The sequence below is a fragment of the Triturus cristatus genome, chromosome 1_2 (assembly GCF_964204655.1).
Source record: "Triturus cristatus chromosome 1_2, aTriCri1.1, whole genome shotgun sequence".
In the NCBI taxonomy this organism is placed as follows: Eukaryota; Metazoa; Chordata; class Amphibia; order Caudata; family Salamandridae; genus Triturus; species Triturus cristatus.
In genome coordinates, this window is record NC_140580.1 from 988,424,723 (window position 1) to 988,447,340 (window position 22,618).

A 22,618-nucleotide genomic window follows, 5' to 3' on the forward strand; every position below is an offset into this window, starting at 1 on the left:
TCACTCCAAACACCTAGTGATGTCCCAAATCGTTGGTCACGGGCCACACACCAACTCAGGTGCCCGGCAGAATGCAAAAAAGTCTTTTTGTCGGACCCCTACATATATATTGCCATGACTCACCGTAGCACTTTGGAGGAGGATAAAAATGAAACTTGCATCAGTTCCAGGGCCCACAGGAGGGCAATAATATGATTAAAGAAACGTGCTTGAAGCGGAGCCCACCGGAGGGTGTAAAATTACTCTGACATGAACTATGTGTCCCAGCATGCATTGGGGAGGTACAGAAGATTCACGCACTAAGCAAAACCCACTGGGGGTATTTAAGGAGCCATGCCGTGAATGATCAGAGCCATCTTCTGTGCGCATGACTAATCATCCATGACTAAGAGGCAGGAGACTCGAAACGCGTCGGAAGGAACACTAATGATGAATGCTGTTGCTCGTTTCTTTCCTGAATAAATCTTCAGTTTCCTCCAATTTGTGTGTGCTCTCAACTGCTCTGGGCACTTTGGACATCATATACATATATATATACATATATGTATATATGTGTGTGTATATATATATATATATATATATATATATACACATATATATATATCGTCTCTTGCGCGTGTATGCTGCGCAACCTTTGAGGCGATTCCTTGTGGCATATATATATATATATATATATATATATATATATATATATATATATATATATATACACCAATTACGTGGTCGTCTTCTATGACCTGTTCTACCGCGGCACAAACTCCTCAAACACCGTCACTTGTAATTTGTATGCTTTTTTTCTTTATTTTTCCAGTTGGTCCCCAGTCATACATTTCAAAGAGGCAAGAATAATTATTAAAGTGCAATATAAATAACAAATTACATCAGTCTTCCATATATGTAGAATGTGTTGCAGGGATTCTGCACATACACAGTACTATGCACAGGAAACCAGGACCTCGGTGTATTGTGGTGTACCAAAAACACGCCTCAGTGCCCAGAACCCCTATCCGGCTAGCTATTTTATCGCATTCGTTCTCCGTACTACAGCGGAGCTACCAATGATTGGATATCCTAGAACACATGACTCAGGGCCTCTCAGCATTCATGGGAACAAGACACTCTTTCGCTTAGGAACTCATACCTGTTCACAATGTGAGTAACCAGAGACAATGTATAGTTTAAAATGTTTATTTAAACTAGCATGCTCTGTAATGCAGTACACTTGCTAACACTAGCAAAGAAATGCATAAAAACAATAAAATCAGCATGGTTACAATTCCATATAATACGAACGGGCAAAGCATATTATAATGACAGTGGATGAAGCCATATAGCGCTTTACCACCCTCCCCGTGCTCAAAGCTATGTTTATTATATCAGTGGAAGACCTCTGGGCTTGGACAGCGCAACCCCCTACCTCAAGTCTTAGATGATAGGATTTACATCCCCGCACAAGCACAGCTCTTCCTCTGGAAAGGTTTTCTCCAAGTGTTGATATCTTGCATCCCATGCAATATTAAAAGCACCCGAAAAGTCAGAAGCACAGCTGTGTTCCATGTTATGTCTATATGTGTGTGGGACGGACCAAAGCCGATTAACCAGTGGAGTTGTTTTCTGGCCTTGAACACGAAGTACAGACGAGAACTCAGAGCACAACAGAAATAGTGAAAGGCAGACAGTTCTCATGTGAAGCAGCATGAGCAAAAGTGTTTACGGGAACCAAGGCATGTAGTGTCGTGTGCATAAGCGGCAAGATGGCGGTGATGCAAAGCACGGACTAATGCTAACTTAGCAACATCCGCTGGCACCCCTAAACCCTCACAACAAGGGTTTATATTTTCCTGTGAAATACTTACATTTTCATTGTAAAGGCATGCATGGCAAAGGCATATGCTTGCTAAAAAATGTACAGGTTGGTACAAACATTTTATTTGTACACACACACACATATATATATATATATATATTGTTTAAATAAATATATGTATATATGCATATATATGTATAATTTTATATAGTTACACATGCACAACTGCATATGAATGTGCATGTGTATATATACATAATAGTAAATACAAATATATATATATACATCTCCTTGAAACCCCAAAACCTCTCAACAGATATCTAACCTAAACCCTAAAAAACATACCTTGCCATTCAAAAACTCATGCACACCACAAACTCTGAAATAACCTTTGCTACCCAAAAACTCAAAGCCATCCTAAACTCTAAAAATGCCCTTGCCACCCAAAAACTAAGATCCACCCTAAACCCTAAAACGTATCCTTGCCACCCAAGAACCCATACCCACCCTAAACCCCACAACTACCCTTGCCACCCAAAAACCCATACCCACCCTAAACTATAAACATTCCCTTTCAACCTAAAAATCCATACCCACCCTTAAATCTAAAAATTCCCTTGCCACCCAAAATCCCTTACCCACCCAGAACCCTAAAACTACCCTTGCCACCCAAAAACCCTTACTCACCCTAAACCCAATAATTATCCTTGACACCCAAAAATCCATACCCACTCTAAACCCTAAAAATGCCCACCGTAAACACTTTTTAAAAAAAACATTCCCCCGCAAATAAATATTTATAGAAATGTACCTAAACTTACATTTAAAACCCTAGCCATACCAACCCTAAACCCTAAAAATGCTCACCCTATACCCTTTTAAAACATTTCATATATAGATATATAAACTCTAAATACTTGCCTAATACTAACATTTGAACCGGATATGCCTTTACAAGGAAATTAATTGTAAAGGCATGCGCGGTAAAGGCATATGCGTTGTTAAATCCTGCATGGTAATGGCATGCATGGCAACAGTACCTGCGTTCTAATGGCTGTCTTCCATCTGAAAGAGCTCGGATTACTTGACGATGCGATGTGCACAGGATGCAATGCGTCATTTGGCATGGCATTTCTTGAGGGTGTGTATATACTGGTCTACAAAATTGTGATGCAGTCAGATGTGATAGGTGTACAGCTTGAAGCCTCGCCTTTAGTGGCAGTTCTAATTGTATTTAGCCAAGGTTCCATGAGGAGTGTGCAAAGTTGTTGCATATGAGCTGCTGTTGTCAAAGAGAAGAATGGCTCTTTGTTGGGAAAGAGGACCAGCTTTGATAGTGAAAGAGAAGATTAAAGATTTGGGGTCCTCCGTCACAAACCGATATTCCGCCTGCCGTATTACAATTGCATTATATCCAATGTTATGTTATGTTATGTTATGGGAGCTTATATAGCGCGCAGCTACCTCCAACGGAGGTGTCCTGGCGCTGTTACTAATCATGTGGACCTGAACGGAAAAGAGCTGTGACCAGTGAGGAGATGAATCAATGCAAAAGAAAAAGCCAGGTTTTCAAGGCCTTTCTGAAGACATTTTCTTTCTCAAGCGCTCTAAGATCCTTCGGCATAGAATTCCAAATAGTGGGTGCCCGGACAGAAAATGACCGACCGCCCATACTGACCTTTCTAAATTTAGGTACCTTAAGAAGATTCAGATTATTAGATCTTAAAAGTCTATTTTGCGAGTACCTTTGAATTCTAGCTCTAAGATATAGAGGGCCGATATTATGCAAGGCACGATGGATTAGTACCATAGCCTTAAAAAGCACTCTTTTCTTTATAGGTAGCCAGTGTAAACTGGCCAGATGAGGGGAGATTCTATGGCGGACAGGGATATTTCTGATTAATCTAGCTGCTGCGTTTTGGATTAGCTGAAGCCTGGCTGTCAGATAGTCTGGAAGTCCAATGAATAGACTGTTTGCGTAATCCAGGCGTGAAGTGATGGTGGCATGCACCACCGTTTGACGACAGTCTACAGGCAGGAAGTGAAGAAAACGGCGCAGCATTCTAAGCTTCCAAAAACAAACTGCGGAGAGCTGCGCAATGTGATCCTTTCCAGAAAGCTCTGTATCCATTTTAACGCCTAGGTTCCGAGCCACCCTGACTGGAGCCGGTGCAGGATTTAAGGTGGCAGGCCACCAACATTCTGAGGACAATGGAGATTTGTTATTAAAAAATAAAACCTCCGTCTTTTCTGTGTTCAACTTTAGACAGTTGTCCGACATCCAAGATACTATATCCAACATACAGCTCTTAACACTCAACATCCTTCCTCCATCCTTTTCATCAAAGGAGAAAAGGAGCTGGGTGTCGTTGTGGGAAGATGGCCTGATATGTAGTGCTCACTATTCTAGTGATCACTGTGTATCATTCCAAACGACCCTTATTGATGATTGGTTGTAAGTCAACCTTATAGACCAGCTATCCTAGTAGCGTGGACAAGAGCAGTCTTCAGGCTAAACTCTAGAGGGCGTGTTAAGCCAGCTGTTTACCATCACATATACCCCTTGAACGCCAAGTGAAAGGACACCACACAAGTTGTTATGAAAATAAAGGATATTTATTTATAACAAGACTACCCTGGCTCTTTATGAGTCAGGGAGCTAAGCACACTACAAAACTCTTAGAAAAATACTTCTGGTTGCACAATTTACACAAATGCCCGAAGGGCACGAAACCATTCCACTGCAAGTGGAATGGGAGAGGTTAGAAAGTTTAAAGTGACTGATTCCGGAGGAATCCGATCAGTGGGACTAAACGAAAAAGGAACTGGACATTTGTAGAGTGAACCTACGATGGAGCACCGAGATGCTCGAGTTACCTAGCCCCGAGGCTGCGGCTGCGTGGGGTTCAGCAAGATGTCGGGAGTCCTCGTTGTAGTCTCAGGAGCCTGAAAGAAGAAGTTGCTGGCAGGCGACCAGTGTCGATGTTCAGCGAGATCCAAGCCTGGATCGGTGATGAAGGAAACCTGAAAGCAGAGGGGACTCAGTTCTCAACCGCTAGCCAGCGATCGTGTGGGTACCAGGAAGGTACCGGCTGAAGTCACCTCGACCAGGTGAGTGGATGACGTCGGACTCGGCTGGCGCGGCGGCGACCAGGATGGAGGGCGGGCTGTCCCACGAAGGTGTCTGCTGTCGATGATGCTGGGCCCAGGAATGGGGCAGCAGGTCTTGGCAGTGGCAAACCCACGCGGTGGAGTCAAGATGGCGTCGGGAGTGGACCAGGAGGGTCCGAGGTACTCCTCTGTTGAAGGGGAGCAAGAGCCAGTCTGGAGCAACCAGACCAGTGATGAAAGTCTGTCGTGGTGCGTCGTGAAGAGGGCCACAAGCCGGTCGGCGAGTGGTCGGACAACGCGGTGAGCAGCAAGGAGCAGAAGGGCCCCCACGCAGATCTCGTGGATGCTGGGGAGGCAGACTTCGGTGCTGGAGCTGCTCAGGGTTAGGGCTTCTCAAACCCTAGGTGTACTCACTCGAGGGTCCCTCGGTGGGCGTACTAGATAAGCGTCGTGCAGGTTCTGAAGATGGCCGGCCCCGCAGGTCTCGTCACACCTACGAATCTCAGCTGGGCTGATGATGTAGGTAGAGGTCAGAGATGGCAGGGAACCCGGGTCTCGTCGAGCTGGGCAGTCTTGATTCGTGGGAGAGACGTACAGCAAACCGCAAGCGCTTAGGTGGTGCCTGCTGGTGCAGGGTGGCTACTCCTTAGCCACAAGGGAGAGTCTTCAGAAATAGTCAAGAGTTCCTTTCGTGGAAAGTAGTTCAAGATTCAGAATTATCCAATTTGGGAAGGGGACTCGCTCCTACCTTTATTCTAAGAAAAGGGGCTGGCCCGTGACTAGGTCCTACCTATGGGTGGGGCCAGGAGGGGGGTGGTTACACCCCTATCCTTTGTCCGGCTTCGCCCCAGCTCAGGGGCTGGTGTGCCCCCGAAACTGGTTTGAGCCGGGCTATGCACAGTGAGCACCGGGGTGCCACTTGCAATCACCTTCCTTTCAGCCCTGCCTACCTGGGATACACAAACCCTGTCTGGGATGGTGCTAACACCGCCCTCGACAGGAAACCCTTTGTCCAAGCTCCCCTCGCTGGAAGGTCTCCCAGCAGCAGGAGGTCAGACTTGTGTCTGGTGGCAGCATCCATTTTGTGATGCTGAGGCTTGAGTCAACTTTAACCGGGGTTCAAGGTTACTTCCATGTCGTGTCCCTCTAGAAGGGTGGAATGCTAACCCCGTCGCCAGAACTGGCGAGGGGTTCGTATTCCAATTCGTATGACACCTTACTCGACATGTTTGGGTGATGCGATGCCAAAGTTAGCAAATAACCGCGAGGATTATAATGCACTTTAAGGTAGTTGGCCCGCGTCACCATGGAACGGCTATTAGGATTTGGCTCCGCAAGCCGTCGACGGGCTCAGCTCGCGCCAGAGCACCATCTCACATGATTCCCAGCACTCTGCCTTCAGGATTGATAAGGCCTGCCATAGGAGTGACTGATAGGAATTCATGTGTCCATTTTAGGGTTAGGTATAGGAATACTACACCTACAGCAACGGGTGATTACACCACCTTGCCCCAGCTGTCGTGCAGCCAGTTGTGTCAGATTTGGGCGGCCATCCAGGGGTGGCATAATACATGCTGCAGCCCCTGGTAGGCCCTGGGTACACCGATGCCCTGGATACCTATGGTATGCTGATACAGGGACTGATAAGGCGGCCCAGTTCCAATTAGTGGATGCACCTAATGTACATGTGTGTTAATTTCGAGAGAGAACAGCTAGGCTGTGGGTCTGATTGGCAGGCCCACAGCCAGGGAAAGTCGTAAACCAATGAAGCAAAAGCAAAAAATCTGGGTGATCATAGGATTGCAGACCCTACTCTCCTACAGTCGTCAGCATAGTTGACAACACGCAGGCCGTGTTTCTCAATTATAGGGGCTAGGGGAGCCAGGTAAACATTAAAAAGTGTCGGGCTCAGTGCAGAGCCCTGAGGAACTCCGCATGACAGCAATTTTATTTGTGAGGAATGCGGACCCAACACCACCTGTTACGAGCGTCCCTCCAAAAAAGTCTGAAACCACGACAAAACTGCTCCTGATAGACCAACGTTCTCTAATCTGTGCAGTAGGATTTTATGGGACACGGTATCAAATGCCGCAGAAAGATCTAATAACACAAGCATTGCACAGTGTCCTTTGTCCACAGTTTCTCTCAGAATCTCCGTAGCCTCCAGGAGTGCGGTCTCAGTGCTAAATGTAGCTCTAAAACCAGACTGGGAGTCATGCAACAGGTTGTTGGCATCCAGGAACCTCGAGAGTTGCCTCTGAACTTCCTTCTCCAAAACTTTAGCTGGAGCTGAGAGTAAAGAGATAGGGCGATAGTTTTTTAATACCAAGGGATCAACTCCTTCTTTTTTTAAGACGGGTCTAACCAAGGCTTTCCTACACTCAGCTGGATAGTTTCCAGTTTTCAGCGACTGGTTCCAGATAATATCCAGGACTGGATTTAGCCCCTGAGCAAGAGTCTTGTAGAACCTGGCAATAACACTTGCAATACGGCAGGTGAGATATCTGTCATGTTTATGATGGAGTATCCCATTTGCTGAATTCCAAATCAGGCCCTTGATCTGCTACAATTTAATGTCAGACCCATGTAATATGCCTCTGCCAATTTCATTTAGTCGAAGTGATGCTTAGGCTCCCTAACTGACTACGCTATGCTGTATTTGGCTAAAATCTAAAGAGGAAGCAACTGTACAGCTTGATGTCCTGAATGAACCTGGAAAATATTGGTATTAAAGCTAGATTTTAGAATACTTTGATTGAGATGCCAGTAGGGAGCTACATAGTACTTGTGTAGGGGTACTTAGGATGGAGATTTTGACTGTACACACTGCAATGGTGTATGTTAAACCATCTACAAGATTAACACAAAGTAATTCAGCTAGATCTTATATGTTATTTTTGTATATAGTCACTTACAGTGTTTCTGATTGTTCATTTGAGTGAGTTTGTGATGTATGACAAAATCAAAAAAATAATTGAAAAATGTTTAATTCACATGAACATGTAATTAAGTGGAATGGTTGGATTTCACATGATTAATTTCTCACACGCTAAGCATATATGACAAGTGAAAGGTAAGAAAGCTAAGGTCGTTAACATACGACATGACAATCTTGATCAGCTGCACAGGATAGTAAATAAAGCAGAAGGTAATTAGTTACTGAAAGATGTGACTGCATATGTTTTTCCGTTTATGAGCTTGGCTTCTGTTTTCATCCCTAGTGGACATTTCTTGCAACTTTGAGACTGATATGTGTGGCTGGTACCAGGACCAAAGAGATGACTTTGAATGGGCATTTGGAGATGCGAGCCAAGATCCTGTCTCTAACCACATGCCTAATTTTGACCATACTACTGGAAAAGGTATGAATAGTTCACAGACTATGGCACTGTATTTCAGATCTCTGTGTTTACTAATGGTGAAGGAATGCCATGGATACCTGTACTTACAGAGAGTATTCAATGCTCGCACCACATTTTGGAACTCTGAGGTTCAAGTTCCGTATACGTTGACTTCTCTCCAGTTCTTGAGCTCCAGCCCTGTAAACAACTGAGAGCCTCCAGCTTGGAACATACAGATTGCTGAGGGGAGGAAGGTGTTCTGCAGTTATTGGCACCTTCTTACAACTGCAGTGAAAGAAGGTGCATTGCATCCAATCAATTATCTTCTGATATAGTCTGGGAGTTGCTACACAACAGGGTCTCAAGTGCTTAAATATGTGTTCTGACATTATGATACTTAGATCACCTCTCCAGAACATTTTGTCATTACAATCCCTACAGACAGTTCCATGCCAGAAGAGATTGTGTGCTTACATTTCCTGTGCTACATGCGGTATTGGCTTGAATCCTCATCTCAAGACGCTTAAGCAACAGATGGGTGCCATAGTGGCTTCCGCCGAGTGCCACCTGCCAGACAGTGATTTGGGAAGTAATACCCCAGAAATGACTTAATTGACTCTGATGCCTCTTGTCTTTTTCAGTGGGGGGGGGGGGGGGGGTCACTTCTGCCGAGACTGATAGAGATGTTCTGTGTCCATCGGCATTCAACATCTGGTCTTCCTCTGGTGACATCACTGTCTAGCATAATCTTCAGCCAGGATGGTCTTCACTTGGCAAACACCATCTGTGTTAGAATTTATCCTACCTGATCTTCCCAGACATAAAAAACACAATATCCTAACTGTTCAAGTAACAACAAAGGGATACACTTTACTAGTACATGGCATTTAATGAATTTGTTGCTGTTGAAAAATACCATATTGAGAGAAGAGGAAAATGAAGATACAGGTTTGGTGCAACTTAGAGAGCCACATTATAAGCTACCATGAGCTCTCAATTCATGCAACAAGAGCATAAAAGGAAATGTCATTCTCATTGCTGATTGGCTGGCATCTCTGTAGAGCCTGCCAGCTAGAGTTCCAACTATGACTATGTTATTTCAACAGAAAGCATGACTGGCCAGTGGAAACCAGAACAAGACAGCCGGTGGACAGCCACCATGCAGTTCAGTTTGCAGAACCGGTCTATATAACTCCGTCAGTGTGTTGGTTCTTAGTGTTTGACATTTGTACTTTCATTTGTTTGTTAAGCCAGATAGTTAGTCTTGGTTATGACATTCCGCTTTTGGCCTCGGTTGGCTTGAAAATAATGTCTTGGTGGCAAAGGATTGTCTGTCCTTCAGACAGCAGATTGAACGATCCACTCATGCTAATAATTATAATGAGTGCTTCCTGTTATGCAGATATGGGTGCTTTGTGCCAAGTTCTGTAATACTGTTTGTGTGTAATGTGGGCATATAACTTGGCTTCACCCGACTGCATTATCCTTTCCATCCCATTGACCATGGCCATCTATCTCTAAGACAGTAGCCACATAGGGCTGCTGTGTCTTTGAGATGAGCGCATACTACTATTAGCCTTCATGTTCCAGTGTTAACCCGTGATGTTGTTTCCAATACTTGCAAGTCTGTTGGTCATGAACAGCCTTTTCTTGGTTCTTAGGTAAATTCCTCTATGCAGACACCTCCTCTGGTTTGCATCGTGGCACGAGAACCCGCCTTCACACCTCCCCGCAGAAGCCCGTTTCTGGCGTACAGAAACAGTGCCTCTCGTTTTGGTATCACATGTATGGACCTCACATTGGTAAGTTTCATTCCATGGTGGCCGAGATCTAGCCATTCAGAAAGAAGGGAAGTTTGTTGCCCCTCGTTCAAAATATTGTTTCAGGTCTGATTTGGAGATGGTAGTAATAGAAAATCCTTTGCTTTGTGGCGATGATGTAGGATTCTTCAGAAGAATCCCATTACTGCCCATTTACATTCATTCATATTCTTCATTCAAAGCACACAGTGATTACACTAAGTTAAACAAGCATTGGCATAGCCAATAGGTCTCGCCTTTGGGACCTTATAAGTGTTTAGCCATGCAACAGTTGCATAACTAAACACTTATAAGGTCCCAAAAGCGAGACCTATTGGCTATGCCAATGCTTGTTTTAACTGCTGCAATCTATTGAAGCCTCACGGAAAACATCAAAGCGGCCGCGAAAGTGATCGCGATCAAACATCAAAGCGGCCGCGAAAGTGAAAGTAATCACGGTAAAGTGCGACGCGCGCGCCCGCGCACATGCACTGTAGCTCTAGGCTGGCCTGGTAGCACTTTTTGGAGCCCTCTCAAAATGTCTCGCTAGACCAGCGCATGTGCTGGGTCAGGCGAGACCTAAAAAGGGCACGACACCATGCAAATATTAACAGCATGATGAAAGTCTGATTGTGTTTATTCATTAAAAAGCAAAATTACCATAGTATGAAAACTGACCTTCAGAACTCTATTACAGAAACAGGAAGAACAGTGACAAATGCTGGTCAGTCACAATCAGTGGCGGCTGGTGGATTTTAAATGTGGTGAGCGAAAATTGTAGACCTGTGAAAATGTGCGAGCAAGCACAACAAGCTTGCCTAAACTGAAAAGGGGGAACAATGCTGGGGTGTATTCCCCACCCAAGAACATTTTGGGGAAAAACTGATTAGAATGGTGAAATTTACAATGCACTGTCAACCACGGAAATCTTTGCATTTCAGTGTAACGCATACAGCAACACCACAGTGCGCAGTATTTTCACCTACACCTAACCCCACACAAATACAAGTGTGTACTGCCATAAGAACAATTTAGATCTCAGTAAAAACAATTGTATTTTTGAACAACAAGGTTCCCTCATCCTAAGCAAGCTTCTAGCGATAGAGGTGCCTTACTACTGGCAATACCCATGCATTGCACTGTTGTTGAACTGCACTATTCACCCTGACCATGTTCCACTGAGATCCTCAATGCATGCTTTGTTGGCTGTACAAGTGCCATGCTTTCCCATGTCTGCAGATCACACCAGGGCATTGTCGGCTGATGTGACCATTTTTCATTGATTCACCGAAGAGAAGGGACCTAGTGGCCGCAGCAGCCACCCATGCAGCTCTACTTTATCTTTCTTCCACTGCCTATCCTCTCTCCTGTGACCTCCCTCCAGGTATTTCGAATATGTTTTCTCCCTATTCATCATTCTGTCTGTTCCTCGCCCCTTCTGTCCCTGCCCTGCACCTTCTCCTCTCCACCACAGCTCTTTTCTGTCTAGTCAGCAGTCCTTATCAGCTCGGTCTCCACTTTACATATTCACTGCTCCTTCTCAGCTGTTTTGTTTCTCTCCTCTCTATTCCAAAGTTCGTTTCCCTTTTGTCCCATCTCTCTCTCCTTCACATCTGTTCTGCCTGCCTTCTCTCTCCCGCAGTATTTGGTTTGCTCTCCTCCCTCTCTTCTTCCCTGCTCTCTTTCAATTTTCTTTTCCATTGTTGACAGGGGAACATGTTGTTCCCCTGCAGTTCTGCTCCCTTTCGTCTCACCTTGACCACTTCTCTCTCTCCTTTCTCAGGACTACACATCTCCTTGTTGAAAAACACCCTGAGGTGGGCACACCTCTGTAATTGCATCTGATTGCATTAATTACAGACAAAAAGCAGAGGCCCACAGACCTCTTAGGGGTGATTTTGTGACTTTGTTCCCTATGCCCATCGCAGGTACTGGGTTTGACATATGACAATGACACAGGGTGACCCTGCTGATGATAAAGACACGGGGCTTAATGACAATGCTCAATATGTCAGTGAGAAAACACGAATATTGTTTTTTCCATGTATTTCAAGTGCGTTACATAAACTAAGATGTGACCTTGTACAGGGCTAATATCCAAAACAGAATCAGCACTGGGTATTCTGCCTAAATGGGCACAGTGCGACAAGGAAATGCATGTTGAGCAGCACTCTGAATTCAGAGGCAGTTTCTGATGAGGTTGCAGTGATCCGTGGGCAAGCCGTCACGCAGGGAATGGTCCAAACTACAAACATGCTCATACTTTGGTTTAGCTAATACTTTTTTACATATGAAATTAGATGTGTATATCACGTGTACAAGAAACAATATGCTACATATCCATCTCATTTTTTTTCAAATGTAATTGTAGGAATAGCAGATCCCAGTAGTGACTACTCTAAAGGCGGTATGATTGGAACAGTCCCAAATGCACACTACTATGACGCCTCACCCAAAGGCTCCACAATGTGCTTAAATGCACTGTAGAGATTTTCTCAACACACCGCACAAACGTCACCTCACAAATGTCAGCGCCAGTCACCCATACTGTCTGAATATTCAACGCTAAGGGTTAGCACAAGGCTTTCTGCTGCAAAGCACTCTGTGGCACGCAACCACTAAAGGATCAGTGTGAAGACCTTGTCCTCCAAACTATGCACACCTCCTCAGCAAACGTTTCTTTATCAAACAACCTCTGCTCAAACACACGTCTAACGAGCAGCAGTAAGGCACATTCTGCTTGCACCATCACTCCTGTTAGGAGACAGTGACAAAGCACCTCCTCACCACTCCCACCAATGGTGCAACGCCAAGCACGCAGCATCCAATGTGTCATTACCAATCATGCAAAAAACCTGACTTAAATTAGAACTACTGCCAATCACCCAAAAGTCTACTGAAACAAGCATTGGCATAGCCAATAGGTCTCGCCTTTGTGACCTTATAAGTGTTTAGCCATGCAACAGTTGATGTTGTTGCACCAAGGATATTGTACTGCATAACTAAATACTTATAAGGTTCCAAAGGCGAGACCTATTGGCTATGCCAATGCTTGTTTACTTTTAACTTTAGCACACATGCCTTTACTACGTATCTCGTAGTAAAGGTATGCGTGGTAAAAGCTATTAGTTGTAACCACGCATGCGTTGTAATGCATGCGTGGTTATGGTTATGCGTGGAAACGGCCGCGTTATAGTGGCCGTTTCCCAAAGGGCAATTGGTATGACCATGAATATTGCAAATTGTATAAACATGTTATGTTTGAATAAACTGCGACCTTTTAAGGCACCAAAGCACGTTGTCAATGGTGCGACTTGAAGGTTAATATGGACACAGTTTGTAATAAGGGAGGGGGGGGCAAGGACTGAAAAAACACGCTGAACAACGCAACCTGAAGTGACATCTGAGGGAACCAACGAGGAGGAAACAAAAAGATGCGTGGTGAAGGTCATTGAATAAACTAGCACGAAAGCGGATAAGTGACGCAATGGGAAGTGTTGGCAGGGTAGCGCCATTCCTGGACTTGAATACTAGTCCTCCTCTGCTGACCTGGAAGACCCGCCCTCTGATCTTGAGGCTTCACCATATACTGAACCACTTAATCTTACTTTGTTCCATCTCCAAATGAAAGCTTCAGTTTTATAATAAACTTAAGTCAGATTTAAGGTGAGAATATTCTGTACGGGAATTTCCAAGCTAATTCTAAAAAACATAACACATTGTTTACTCCCTGCTCTTGTACCTTTGCTTCCTGCACACTCAGCACTAAATTCGGTTGGCCAAAAGACTGCATTTTGCACAGTGGGGTTCCAAACTTTGGTGCAAACATTAAAAGACAAAAATGTATTATTTTCGACGAAGTTCCATTTTTAAATATATATTTATGTATAAAAAATGGTTTTAAACTGTGATGTGTATTTGACTTTTCTCTTTTATTCTCCCTTAAGATATTCCCTGTTGATTCAATTTTCTGACTGCATATTGTAATGGAGGAAAAATCTTTTTGCATGACTCGTTGTCCTGATTGTCACCCTCGCACACCGTCATCTCTTACGATGAGTCCAGTGTACCGATGCTTCTGACGTTTTGCAACATCGGGAAAACCTTTTTTAGTGACAGCCTCTTTCTTGGCATGTCGTCTCTGAAAGACGTGTGTCTGCTACGAACGGCACATGGAATGTAATCACTCTTTACGCTGCCTTACTATCACATATCAAAGCTGTCACTACTGTGGCGTGCTCCTCTCTTAGCCAAGATGCACTAGCTTCACCGCGCTTCTTTGATTGTAAATATGTATTGGTTCTCGGTGTTGTCGTGACCATGGATGTCCAAAGCAGATAATTGAGAGTGCGAGCCAAGACGTGTTCAGGGTCACTGTAGACTATGTAAATGAGGTACATGATGGTATGTAAATCTATGCTTTGTGGATTTCCTTTACACTTTATGAACAACTAGAAAACAAATGGAAAAGGTCTTCCCTACAAGCTCAGGGGCAGATTTACAAGCCTCTTGCACCTCATTTACGCTGCCGTTGCATCACTTTTGTGACGCAGCAGCAGCGCAAAACCAGCGCCATGCTGGGTATTTACAACCTGACGCATCTGGGAGATGCGTCACGTTGTAAAGCCCTGCGCCAGAAGTAGGCGTTGCTGCGCAGGGGGGGGGGGGCGTTCCATTGCAGGAACACTTCCCAAAAGTGGCTGAGTGATATCTACAAGATTTCACTCAGTCACTTTTGAGCCCAGTCTGCGTCAAAACCCTGCGCCTGCTTGAAGCAGGCGTAAGGATTGACAAAGCATTGTTACGATAGGGCACCCCAGAGCCTTGCTGGAGCTGCGTCGTGCTTGCGATGCAACTCCAGCAATGCGGCGCCTTTATGGCACAGATGCGTCACACATCTGTCTGTTTTTGCCCCATGCTGCGCCGCATTGTAAATGCGGCGCATCCATGGTGGCGGAGCCGTGACGCACAATAACTGGCGCATCCCTGCTGATAGGCAGGGATGCGCCAGTTATTGTAAATCTGCCTCTCAGTATTTTATTCCGTGTAAGTCTTGCAGTTCAACTTGACACAAACATATTTCACCCTTAAATTTAAATCGTGGTCTCAAATAAGTATTTATGTTTTTTACTGGTATAAAGTGCTTGTGGCACACACTGCTGCTACGCTCAAACGTGCAGCCACAAATGACTCGGTTAAATAAAGTGCCTTTTACAACAGATTTATTTGACAGGTGGAGTTCAGCCTCTAGCATTTCTGAAAAATATGTATATTAGAAAATGCAGTATGGTTTTCATGCCCAGAACTGGCTCACGGAGAACATCAAAGCGGCCCTGCTGCCGCGAAAGTGAAAGTGATCCGATCAAGCCGGCACGCATGCCCGCACACATGCACTGTAGCTCTAGGCTGGCCATGGCAGCACTTTTTTGAGCCCTCACAAAAAGTCTTGCCGCACCAGCGCATGCGCTGGGTCAGGCGAGACCTAAAAAGGTATAGGAGTGTCAAGACCCTCTCCACACTGGGTAATGTACGTACCAGATTCCACTTTGAGAGTGACCCCATTTTCCAAGTCTTCCAACTCCTATTAGGTCTGGCCCGAGGTATCCCCGAATAAACTAAAGCTGTGCCTTCCCCCCAGTTCTAGAAACTTTGTGCCCCTTCCCTGTCTTGCAACCCGAGCCAAACATCTGAGGGCCCTGCAGTTCACAGTTTATCCAGGTCCCCCTCCCTCTACCCACTTCTAGCAGTATTTTCTACCCAGTACAGCCTCGCCACAGCCCCAGCCGGCCTCCATCGGCTCCCCACAGATCGCATTGCTACCAGGTACTAGACACGGAGGAAAGCTAGAGACGCAACTGGGAGCAAATGGGGACAGGCGATGAGAAAAGACACTTACTAATTAACAAGGACCTCCGATCCAGTGTGTCAACATTTATTGTTTCCCAAAGCTGGATCATTCCTTCTTCTGGGTCCGTGCCAGATAAGGCGCCTACTGAAGTGGCAACCTCAGGCTGAGTTTCATAATGTTTTTGAATGTGAAACCATACGCAATACTGAAACACGTGCTACTGCACATTTATCCGAAGCGAGGAAAGCAGATCTCTGCACCCCCTCCTACAGCCCGACCCCTCGTGATGATTAACAAATAGTTGCCACCCACTGCCCCATTGTCGCCTTTGGCCTGCGCCAGTCATTGAAATTAATAGAGTTTTGTTAATTTCTCCCAGGGCCACTATGTGTGCGCTGAAAAAACAACCCAATACATTTTTTACATTTTATTTTTGCAATTTTATATAGCCCGGACATGGCCCGAAGGCATCAGAGCACTTTACAACAGTAGCAGGACACAAGGGTACAGCAAGTTATAGTTAGAATAATTAACGTTCAAACATTTGCAGATGGTGGAGACACACAATGGAGGTAGCTTGTCTCCTGGATAGAGTTCTTAGGTATGGTTGAGGTTAATTGACCCAGGTGTCTGTCAAATAGGAGGAGCTTGAGGTCCTTTTTGAAGGTGGTTATGCAGGTTGTTAGGCAAAGGGAGTCAGGTAAGGAGTTCCAGATTCTTGTAGCACTACCAAAGAATGGCTAGCTCATGTACCATTCTCAACGGAATTTTGGGGCCCATGAGCAGGGATTGGACATTTCTGGAACCCCTATTTGCTCCAGGGATTTTCAGTTTCTCACTTTGATTGGAGGGTGAAGAGGAGTGCAGTGCTCTGTGGTTAATGCAGGCGCCTTTGAATTGGGCGAGAGCTTCAATGGGAAGCCATTGGAGGATTAGCAGGGCTGGGGAAATGTGGTCACATTTCTTGAGACCTTACACGGAGTGTGCTCCTGCATGTAGTGTTGGTCTCAGTGGGCCTAGATGAACTTTGTGAATGCCTGAGAGAAAGGTAATTCCGTAGTCTAGTTTGGAGAGGATGCGAGACTGCACCACTGTTTTGAGGTCTTGTCTAGGGATTAATTGTCTGACGCCCCACAGCTGTCTGAGTTGGTGATGTGTGCTTTTGGCCATGGCTGTGATGTGGCTGTGAAGGTATAGATGATTGTCAAGGGTGATATAAAGGGATCTAGCACTCTGGACAATGGCAGGGCAGCCATCCATGCCTGTACTGGGGTTTTTGCTTTCAGAGATGAGATCAAAAGAAATTCTGTTTTAGTTAGGTTGAGTTTTGGATGATGGTTAGACATCCAGTTATGAATCGTTAGGTGGGTGAGTGAATGGAGGGCAAGGTCTTCAGGGGAAGAGATTTTCATGTATATTTGAGTGTAGAGGTGGAAGAGAATCCCAGCATTTTTGAGAATCACACATGGTGGTTCTAGGTAAAGGTTAAAGAGGGTTGGGGAGAGGATCGAGCCTTGAGGGACCCTTGATGTACATTGACTGCTCTTGAGAACAAGTTTCACATTTTCACAATTTGGGCACGGTTGGTTAGGTAAGAGGAGAACCAATTGAGGACTGTGCCTCCACAGTCCATGCGTTGTTCAAGAGTGCGAAGGAGGTCCAGATGGTTGACAGTGTCGAATGCAGTAGACAAGCCCAGGAGGACCAGGAGGCAGGAGTTCCCGGAGTCGAGAATTCTAAGGGAGTCATCGACTATTTGTAGGATAGCAGCTTCTGTACTGTGGCCCTGGCGGAAACCTGTTTGGAGAGAGTGTAGGAGGTTTTTTGTTTAAATGTGTGACGTGATCTGGGGAGCAATGCAACTTTTAATGACTTTGCCTAAAAATGGAAGTGTCGAGACTGGACAGTAGTTGTTCATGTTCTCTGGGTCGAGACTGAGGTTGTTTTTTCAAGAGAAGAGAGACTTGACCCACTTTTAATCATTCTGGAAATAGGCCCTATTGAAGAGAGGAGTTGACCATGTTGGTCCATAAGGGGAGAAGGTGTGTGGCATGAGATTTGCTTGTAGACCCTGGAATTGCATCCTGAAGGTGATTCAAGGGTTTCTCTTTGGGGATTGTTCTCTGCAAGTCTCGTTCAGAAATTGGGGAGAAAGAGGACCATGAATGAAGCACCCTGCAAGGTAGAATCTCAGTTTCTGTAGGTTCACAGGTATGTAGCGAGATATGGATGTCTCTGACTTTTCTATCAAAGAAATCCACAAAGTTATTGGAGTGGGCCACTGATGACTCAAGAGTTGAAGAAGTGGATGAGTTTGTAGTTTGAGCGAGAAACTCGAACAGGTGCTTTGGTCTGTTATTTGCAGAATTCATGAGTGCTCTGAAGTAAGAGGATTTGGCTCTAAAGATTTGGTCTTTGTTTTCCTGCTATCCAAAGCTTATTCATACTTAGGTGAGAGGGTGCTAATCTGCATTCTTTCTCACACTTTCTGATAAGCTTTCTTTCTTCGTAAAGTTTTTTGAGAACTGAGGATTGGAGGGTTTTGGTCTAGGTAATTTGCACTTCAGGGGTGCAAATTTATCGATAAGGGATTCCATGCAGGAGTTGCATTTGTCAGTGGCCTCATTAATAGGGTGGAGTGTGATTGAGATTAGGGTGGGAAGTGCCATGATGACCATAGCTTCTGTGTCAAGGTTGGATGCGTCCCTGAGCCATATTTTCTCTTTCTTGGGTTTCCTGGACGTTTTGTTATAAGAGCTGTAGAGGGAGAATGTGATCTGCATGTGGTGAGACCAATCGGCTGGAATGGGCTTGTATGACTGTAGATTGGGGGAATTGAAGATTATCAGATCAAGAATGGTGTCTTTGTCGTGTGTAGGTTTAAGACAGTGTTGTTGGAAATCATTGTCTTTGAGGAAGGCTGTAAAGGTGTCCACCAGGCTGTTACCCTCCAATCCCCAGTGGAAGTTTTGAACTTGTAGCGCGATTCCGCGTAACGGGAAAACGGTAGCCACTTCATTAATTCTACGATAGGTAATACTGCGATACTTCTACTATAATGATGGAATAAGAACTGTACGGTGACTATCATATCACAATTGCATTGGATGACGCCATAATAACGATAATTTGGAAGATAGCTAACACATTTCCCTCAACCTAGAAGTTGATTTATATCTAACGGGCAGATAGGACGCTTTGGATTAGGACGACATGGTCACAAATTTTATATCGGCTTTTTTGTGACAATCAGGAATGCCCTGAAGACGTTCTCTGTGGAGAACGAAACGCGTTGGCTGTTTGTTTTCTATAAACAAGAAGATTACGAATCAATAATAAAGAGGGACAACTGAATATTTGATGGACTTTATGTGGACCATTTGATTATATTGAATAATAGTGGTGCAATCACAATACAAGTTTATTTGCTTTATTGACCCTGTTTTTCAGGGTGGTTCCTTTGGACAGAGGGCGCCTTTGTGAGTTTGCACACAGAAGGATTGGTGCCTCCTGCCTAGTTGGTTCTCTGTCCGGTTTTGTTTAAAGCAATCCCCAGTGGATGTTGAAGTCTCCAAGGAATATCGTGTTGTCTGAGCTGATCAGTTGAGAGGGGAAGAGATCCCTACATTCCTCAATGAAGGAATTGTTTTGACCCGGTGGATGGTAACCAACATTCCGTCTGATGTCGGAGGTAGTGGATGTGGGCATTTCCACCAACATGCATTTGAAAGACTGAAATGGAGTCATTTGGAGGATCCTGCATATCAGTGAGCTTCTGAGAATGAATGCGAGACCTACGCCTAGTCTATCTCCCCAGTCTCTACGTAAAATGGAGTAATTGGGAGGAAGTAGAAGGTCTAGAGTGTAGTTAGATGAGTCGTTGAGCTGCGTTTCACTGAGGAACAGGATATCAAGACTATGGTCCAGCATGGAGGCCGATATCTCTAGACAATGTTTTACTGCAGACTGACAATTGTGTAGCATGCATTTCAGGGAGAAACTGTTAACATTCTGGCAAGGCTGTTCAGGGAGGGAGGTTGAGATTTGTATCAAGTTAAAAGGGGGGGTTATTGTACACCAGGATGGTGTGTGTTAGTTTGACTGCAGTCTGAGATAATAGAGGAGATGAGGTAGCCCACTGCGGGAATAGAGGGTGGAGGAGTGGAACATGAAGCTGCGTAACTCTCTAAGAGATAGGATAGTTCTGAAATGTCTATGGGTGAGTGTGTCCATTTGGGTCTGGGTAGACGGCTTTCTCTCGGTATGAAGGAGGGTATGGGGTGGATGGTCGGTATGTCGGTGGGGGTGAAGGAAGGAGCAGCAACAGGAGGATAGAGAGATGCTTAGAAAGGTAAGAGCAGATGACAGATGAGCAGACTACTTTTAACTATATGTGTTGCGCTGTGTCACTGACTGCTGTGGGTGACACACAAGCGCTTTTTGTTCTTTCTGCTTTGCCTGTGTTGTATTTGTATTTTACTGGAGTTTGGGTGAGCTGAAGGGAGGGGATTCAGGGGATTGCAACAGATCTTTAAAAATAACCGCACTTACCCGCACTATAAAACTTCCTTCACTCCCGCATTTTGCGAGGAATAGAGCACTGGATTCTTCCCCTCGAGAAGCCGAGAAGACTATCTCCCCACTTCCGGTCGCCACTTGAGCATCGCCATTTTGGTCGGCTCTCTAGTGGTTGAACCGCTGCAGCTGGTCCACTACTTTAGGAGGGGCCACGCAAGCGCGCAGCCCCAGGACTGCTTTTAACTATATGTGTTGCGCTGTGTCACTGACTGCTGTGGGTGACACGCGAGGGCTTTTTGTTCTTTCTGCTTTGCCTGTGTTGTATTTGTATTTTACTGGAGTTTGGGTGAGCTGAAGGGAGGGGATTCAGGGGATTGCAACAGATCTTTAAAAATAACCGCACTATAAAACGTCCTTCACTCCCGCATTTTGCGAGGGATAGAGCACTGGATTCTTCCCCTCGAGAAGCCGAGAAGACTATCTCCCCACTTCCGGTCGCCACTTATGCGTCGCCATTTTGGTCGGCTCTCTAGTGGTTGAACTGCTGCAGATGGTCCACTACTTTAGGAGGGGCCATGCAAGCGCGCAGCGCGCGCAGCGCGCGCGCCGGAGGCGCGCCAGAGGCAAGCCCGTCTGCGCCCGTCCGCGCCTCGACCGCACCCAGCGCCAGCCACGCTGCTCGTGCCAGCCAAATTCCACTTAAATACACTAAGGAACAGCTACTAGATATTGGGAACAAGGTTAGTAGGGGGGAGACGGGTGTTGAGGCGCTGCAGCCCAGCCCGGTTCTTGAGTGTGGTCTGCTTAACTGTCGTTCCCTGGCCAAACATCATCAGGAAGTTTTAAATTTGGTGGAAGATCTGGAACTGGACGTGTTATTTCTTACGGAGACGTGGTGTAGTAATGACTCTCTGGTGGAACTGGGGTTTGCCTGCCCGGAGGGCTATAAGATTTTTCATAAGCCCAGAGTAACGGGGAGAGGTGGAGGGGTTGGGGTGATGTTTAAGGACACCTGGGACTTTGCCCCGTTTGAGGTTGATGAGGTCGCGGGCATTGAGCTCTTAGGATTCTCCCTACAAGAACAGAGGGGGAGGCTCCTTACTGGGATGGTCGGCTATAGACCCCCTAGCTCTAACACTCAGTACCAGGCGCTCCTGGATGTCATTGCGGCCCAGTCACTAACCCATTCTAGAATGCTGCTTCTGGGTGATTTCAATTTGTGGGAGAATGGTACTTTAAGAGATCTCAGGGAAACTTGTGAGAGTTGTAACCTGCATCAGCTGGTCCAGCAACCCACCCATCAAGGAGGGCATATTTTGGACCTTCTGTTTGCTGACTGTTCTGAAACCGAGGTGGTTAACATTTTACCTCAGACCTGGACAGATCACTCGCTGATTCGGTTTCGGATTCGAATACCTGGAGGTAAAACAGCTGGACTGCCTCCTGTAATATATCGCATGGGGAGAGATTGGGCAAAACTTATGAAAAGCAGGGCGGAGCCACTCTTTCAAAACCTGCCTCAATTTGACCCTCATGAGTCAGTGGGTACGAACTACCGCCTGTATCACAACTATATCCATGAAGTATTAGACCGGCATGCGCCTTTGAAGCACCTGAAGGCCAGAATAAAACATTCTGCACTTTGGTATACCGAAGAGCTGAGGAATACACGTAGATCCTGCCGGCATGCAGAGAGGAAATGGAGCAGGCACTATGCTGAGCATGATAAAATGGTCCTTAGAAGGGTGTTGGCTCAGTATAAAGAGCTGATTGCTAAGGCCAAGGCGGACTTTTTTACGAACACCATTCTGTCAGCATCAAACAGCGCCAGAGCTCTCTTTAAGATTGTTAGAGACCTCTCTACCCCCACTAGTCTGGGAAACAAAGTGGTTGCCTCGCAGGCGCTATGCGATAAAATTGCCTCCCACTTTGAGGAGAAAATTTCAAAAATTGTAGGGGGCTAACTTCATGTGATCCCACCCTCCAAAACATTCATGGACACAGGTCTTCGGAAGAACCAGGGGCGGTAACTTCATTGGATCACTTCACACCCCTTACAGACGAGTTGTTTAATAGCTGTGCACAGAATGTGAGGTCAGGGTCTCCGTTAGACCCCCTACCTAACAAGATCTGGAAAGAGCATGCACAGGCACTGCTCCCTCGGATGCGGCAAATATGCTGCCAATCCTTGGAG

General features: G+C 45.5%; 1 protein-coding gene across 1 annotated transcript in view; it reads left to right on the plus strand.

The window, feature by feature from the left end:
• The window catches only part of MAMDC4 (MAM domain containing 4), a 394,635-nt gene that overhangs the window by 213,300 nt on the left and 158,717 nt on the right, over positions 1-22,618 (plus strand). The window contains exons 17-18 of the mRNA XM_085611032.1: positions 8,140-8,280; positions 9,921-10,061. Coding sequence (XP_085467158.1) covers positions 8,140-8,280; positions 9,921-10,061 — 282 coding nt within the window. The remainder of the gene's footprint in view (positions 1-8,139; positions 8,281-9,920; positions 10,062-22,618) is intronic.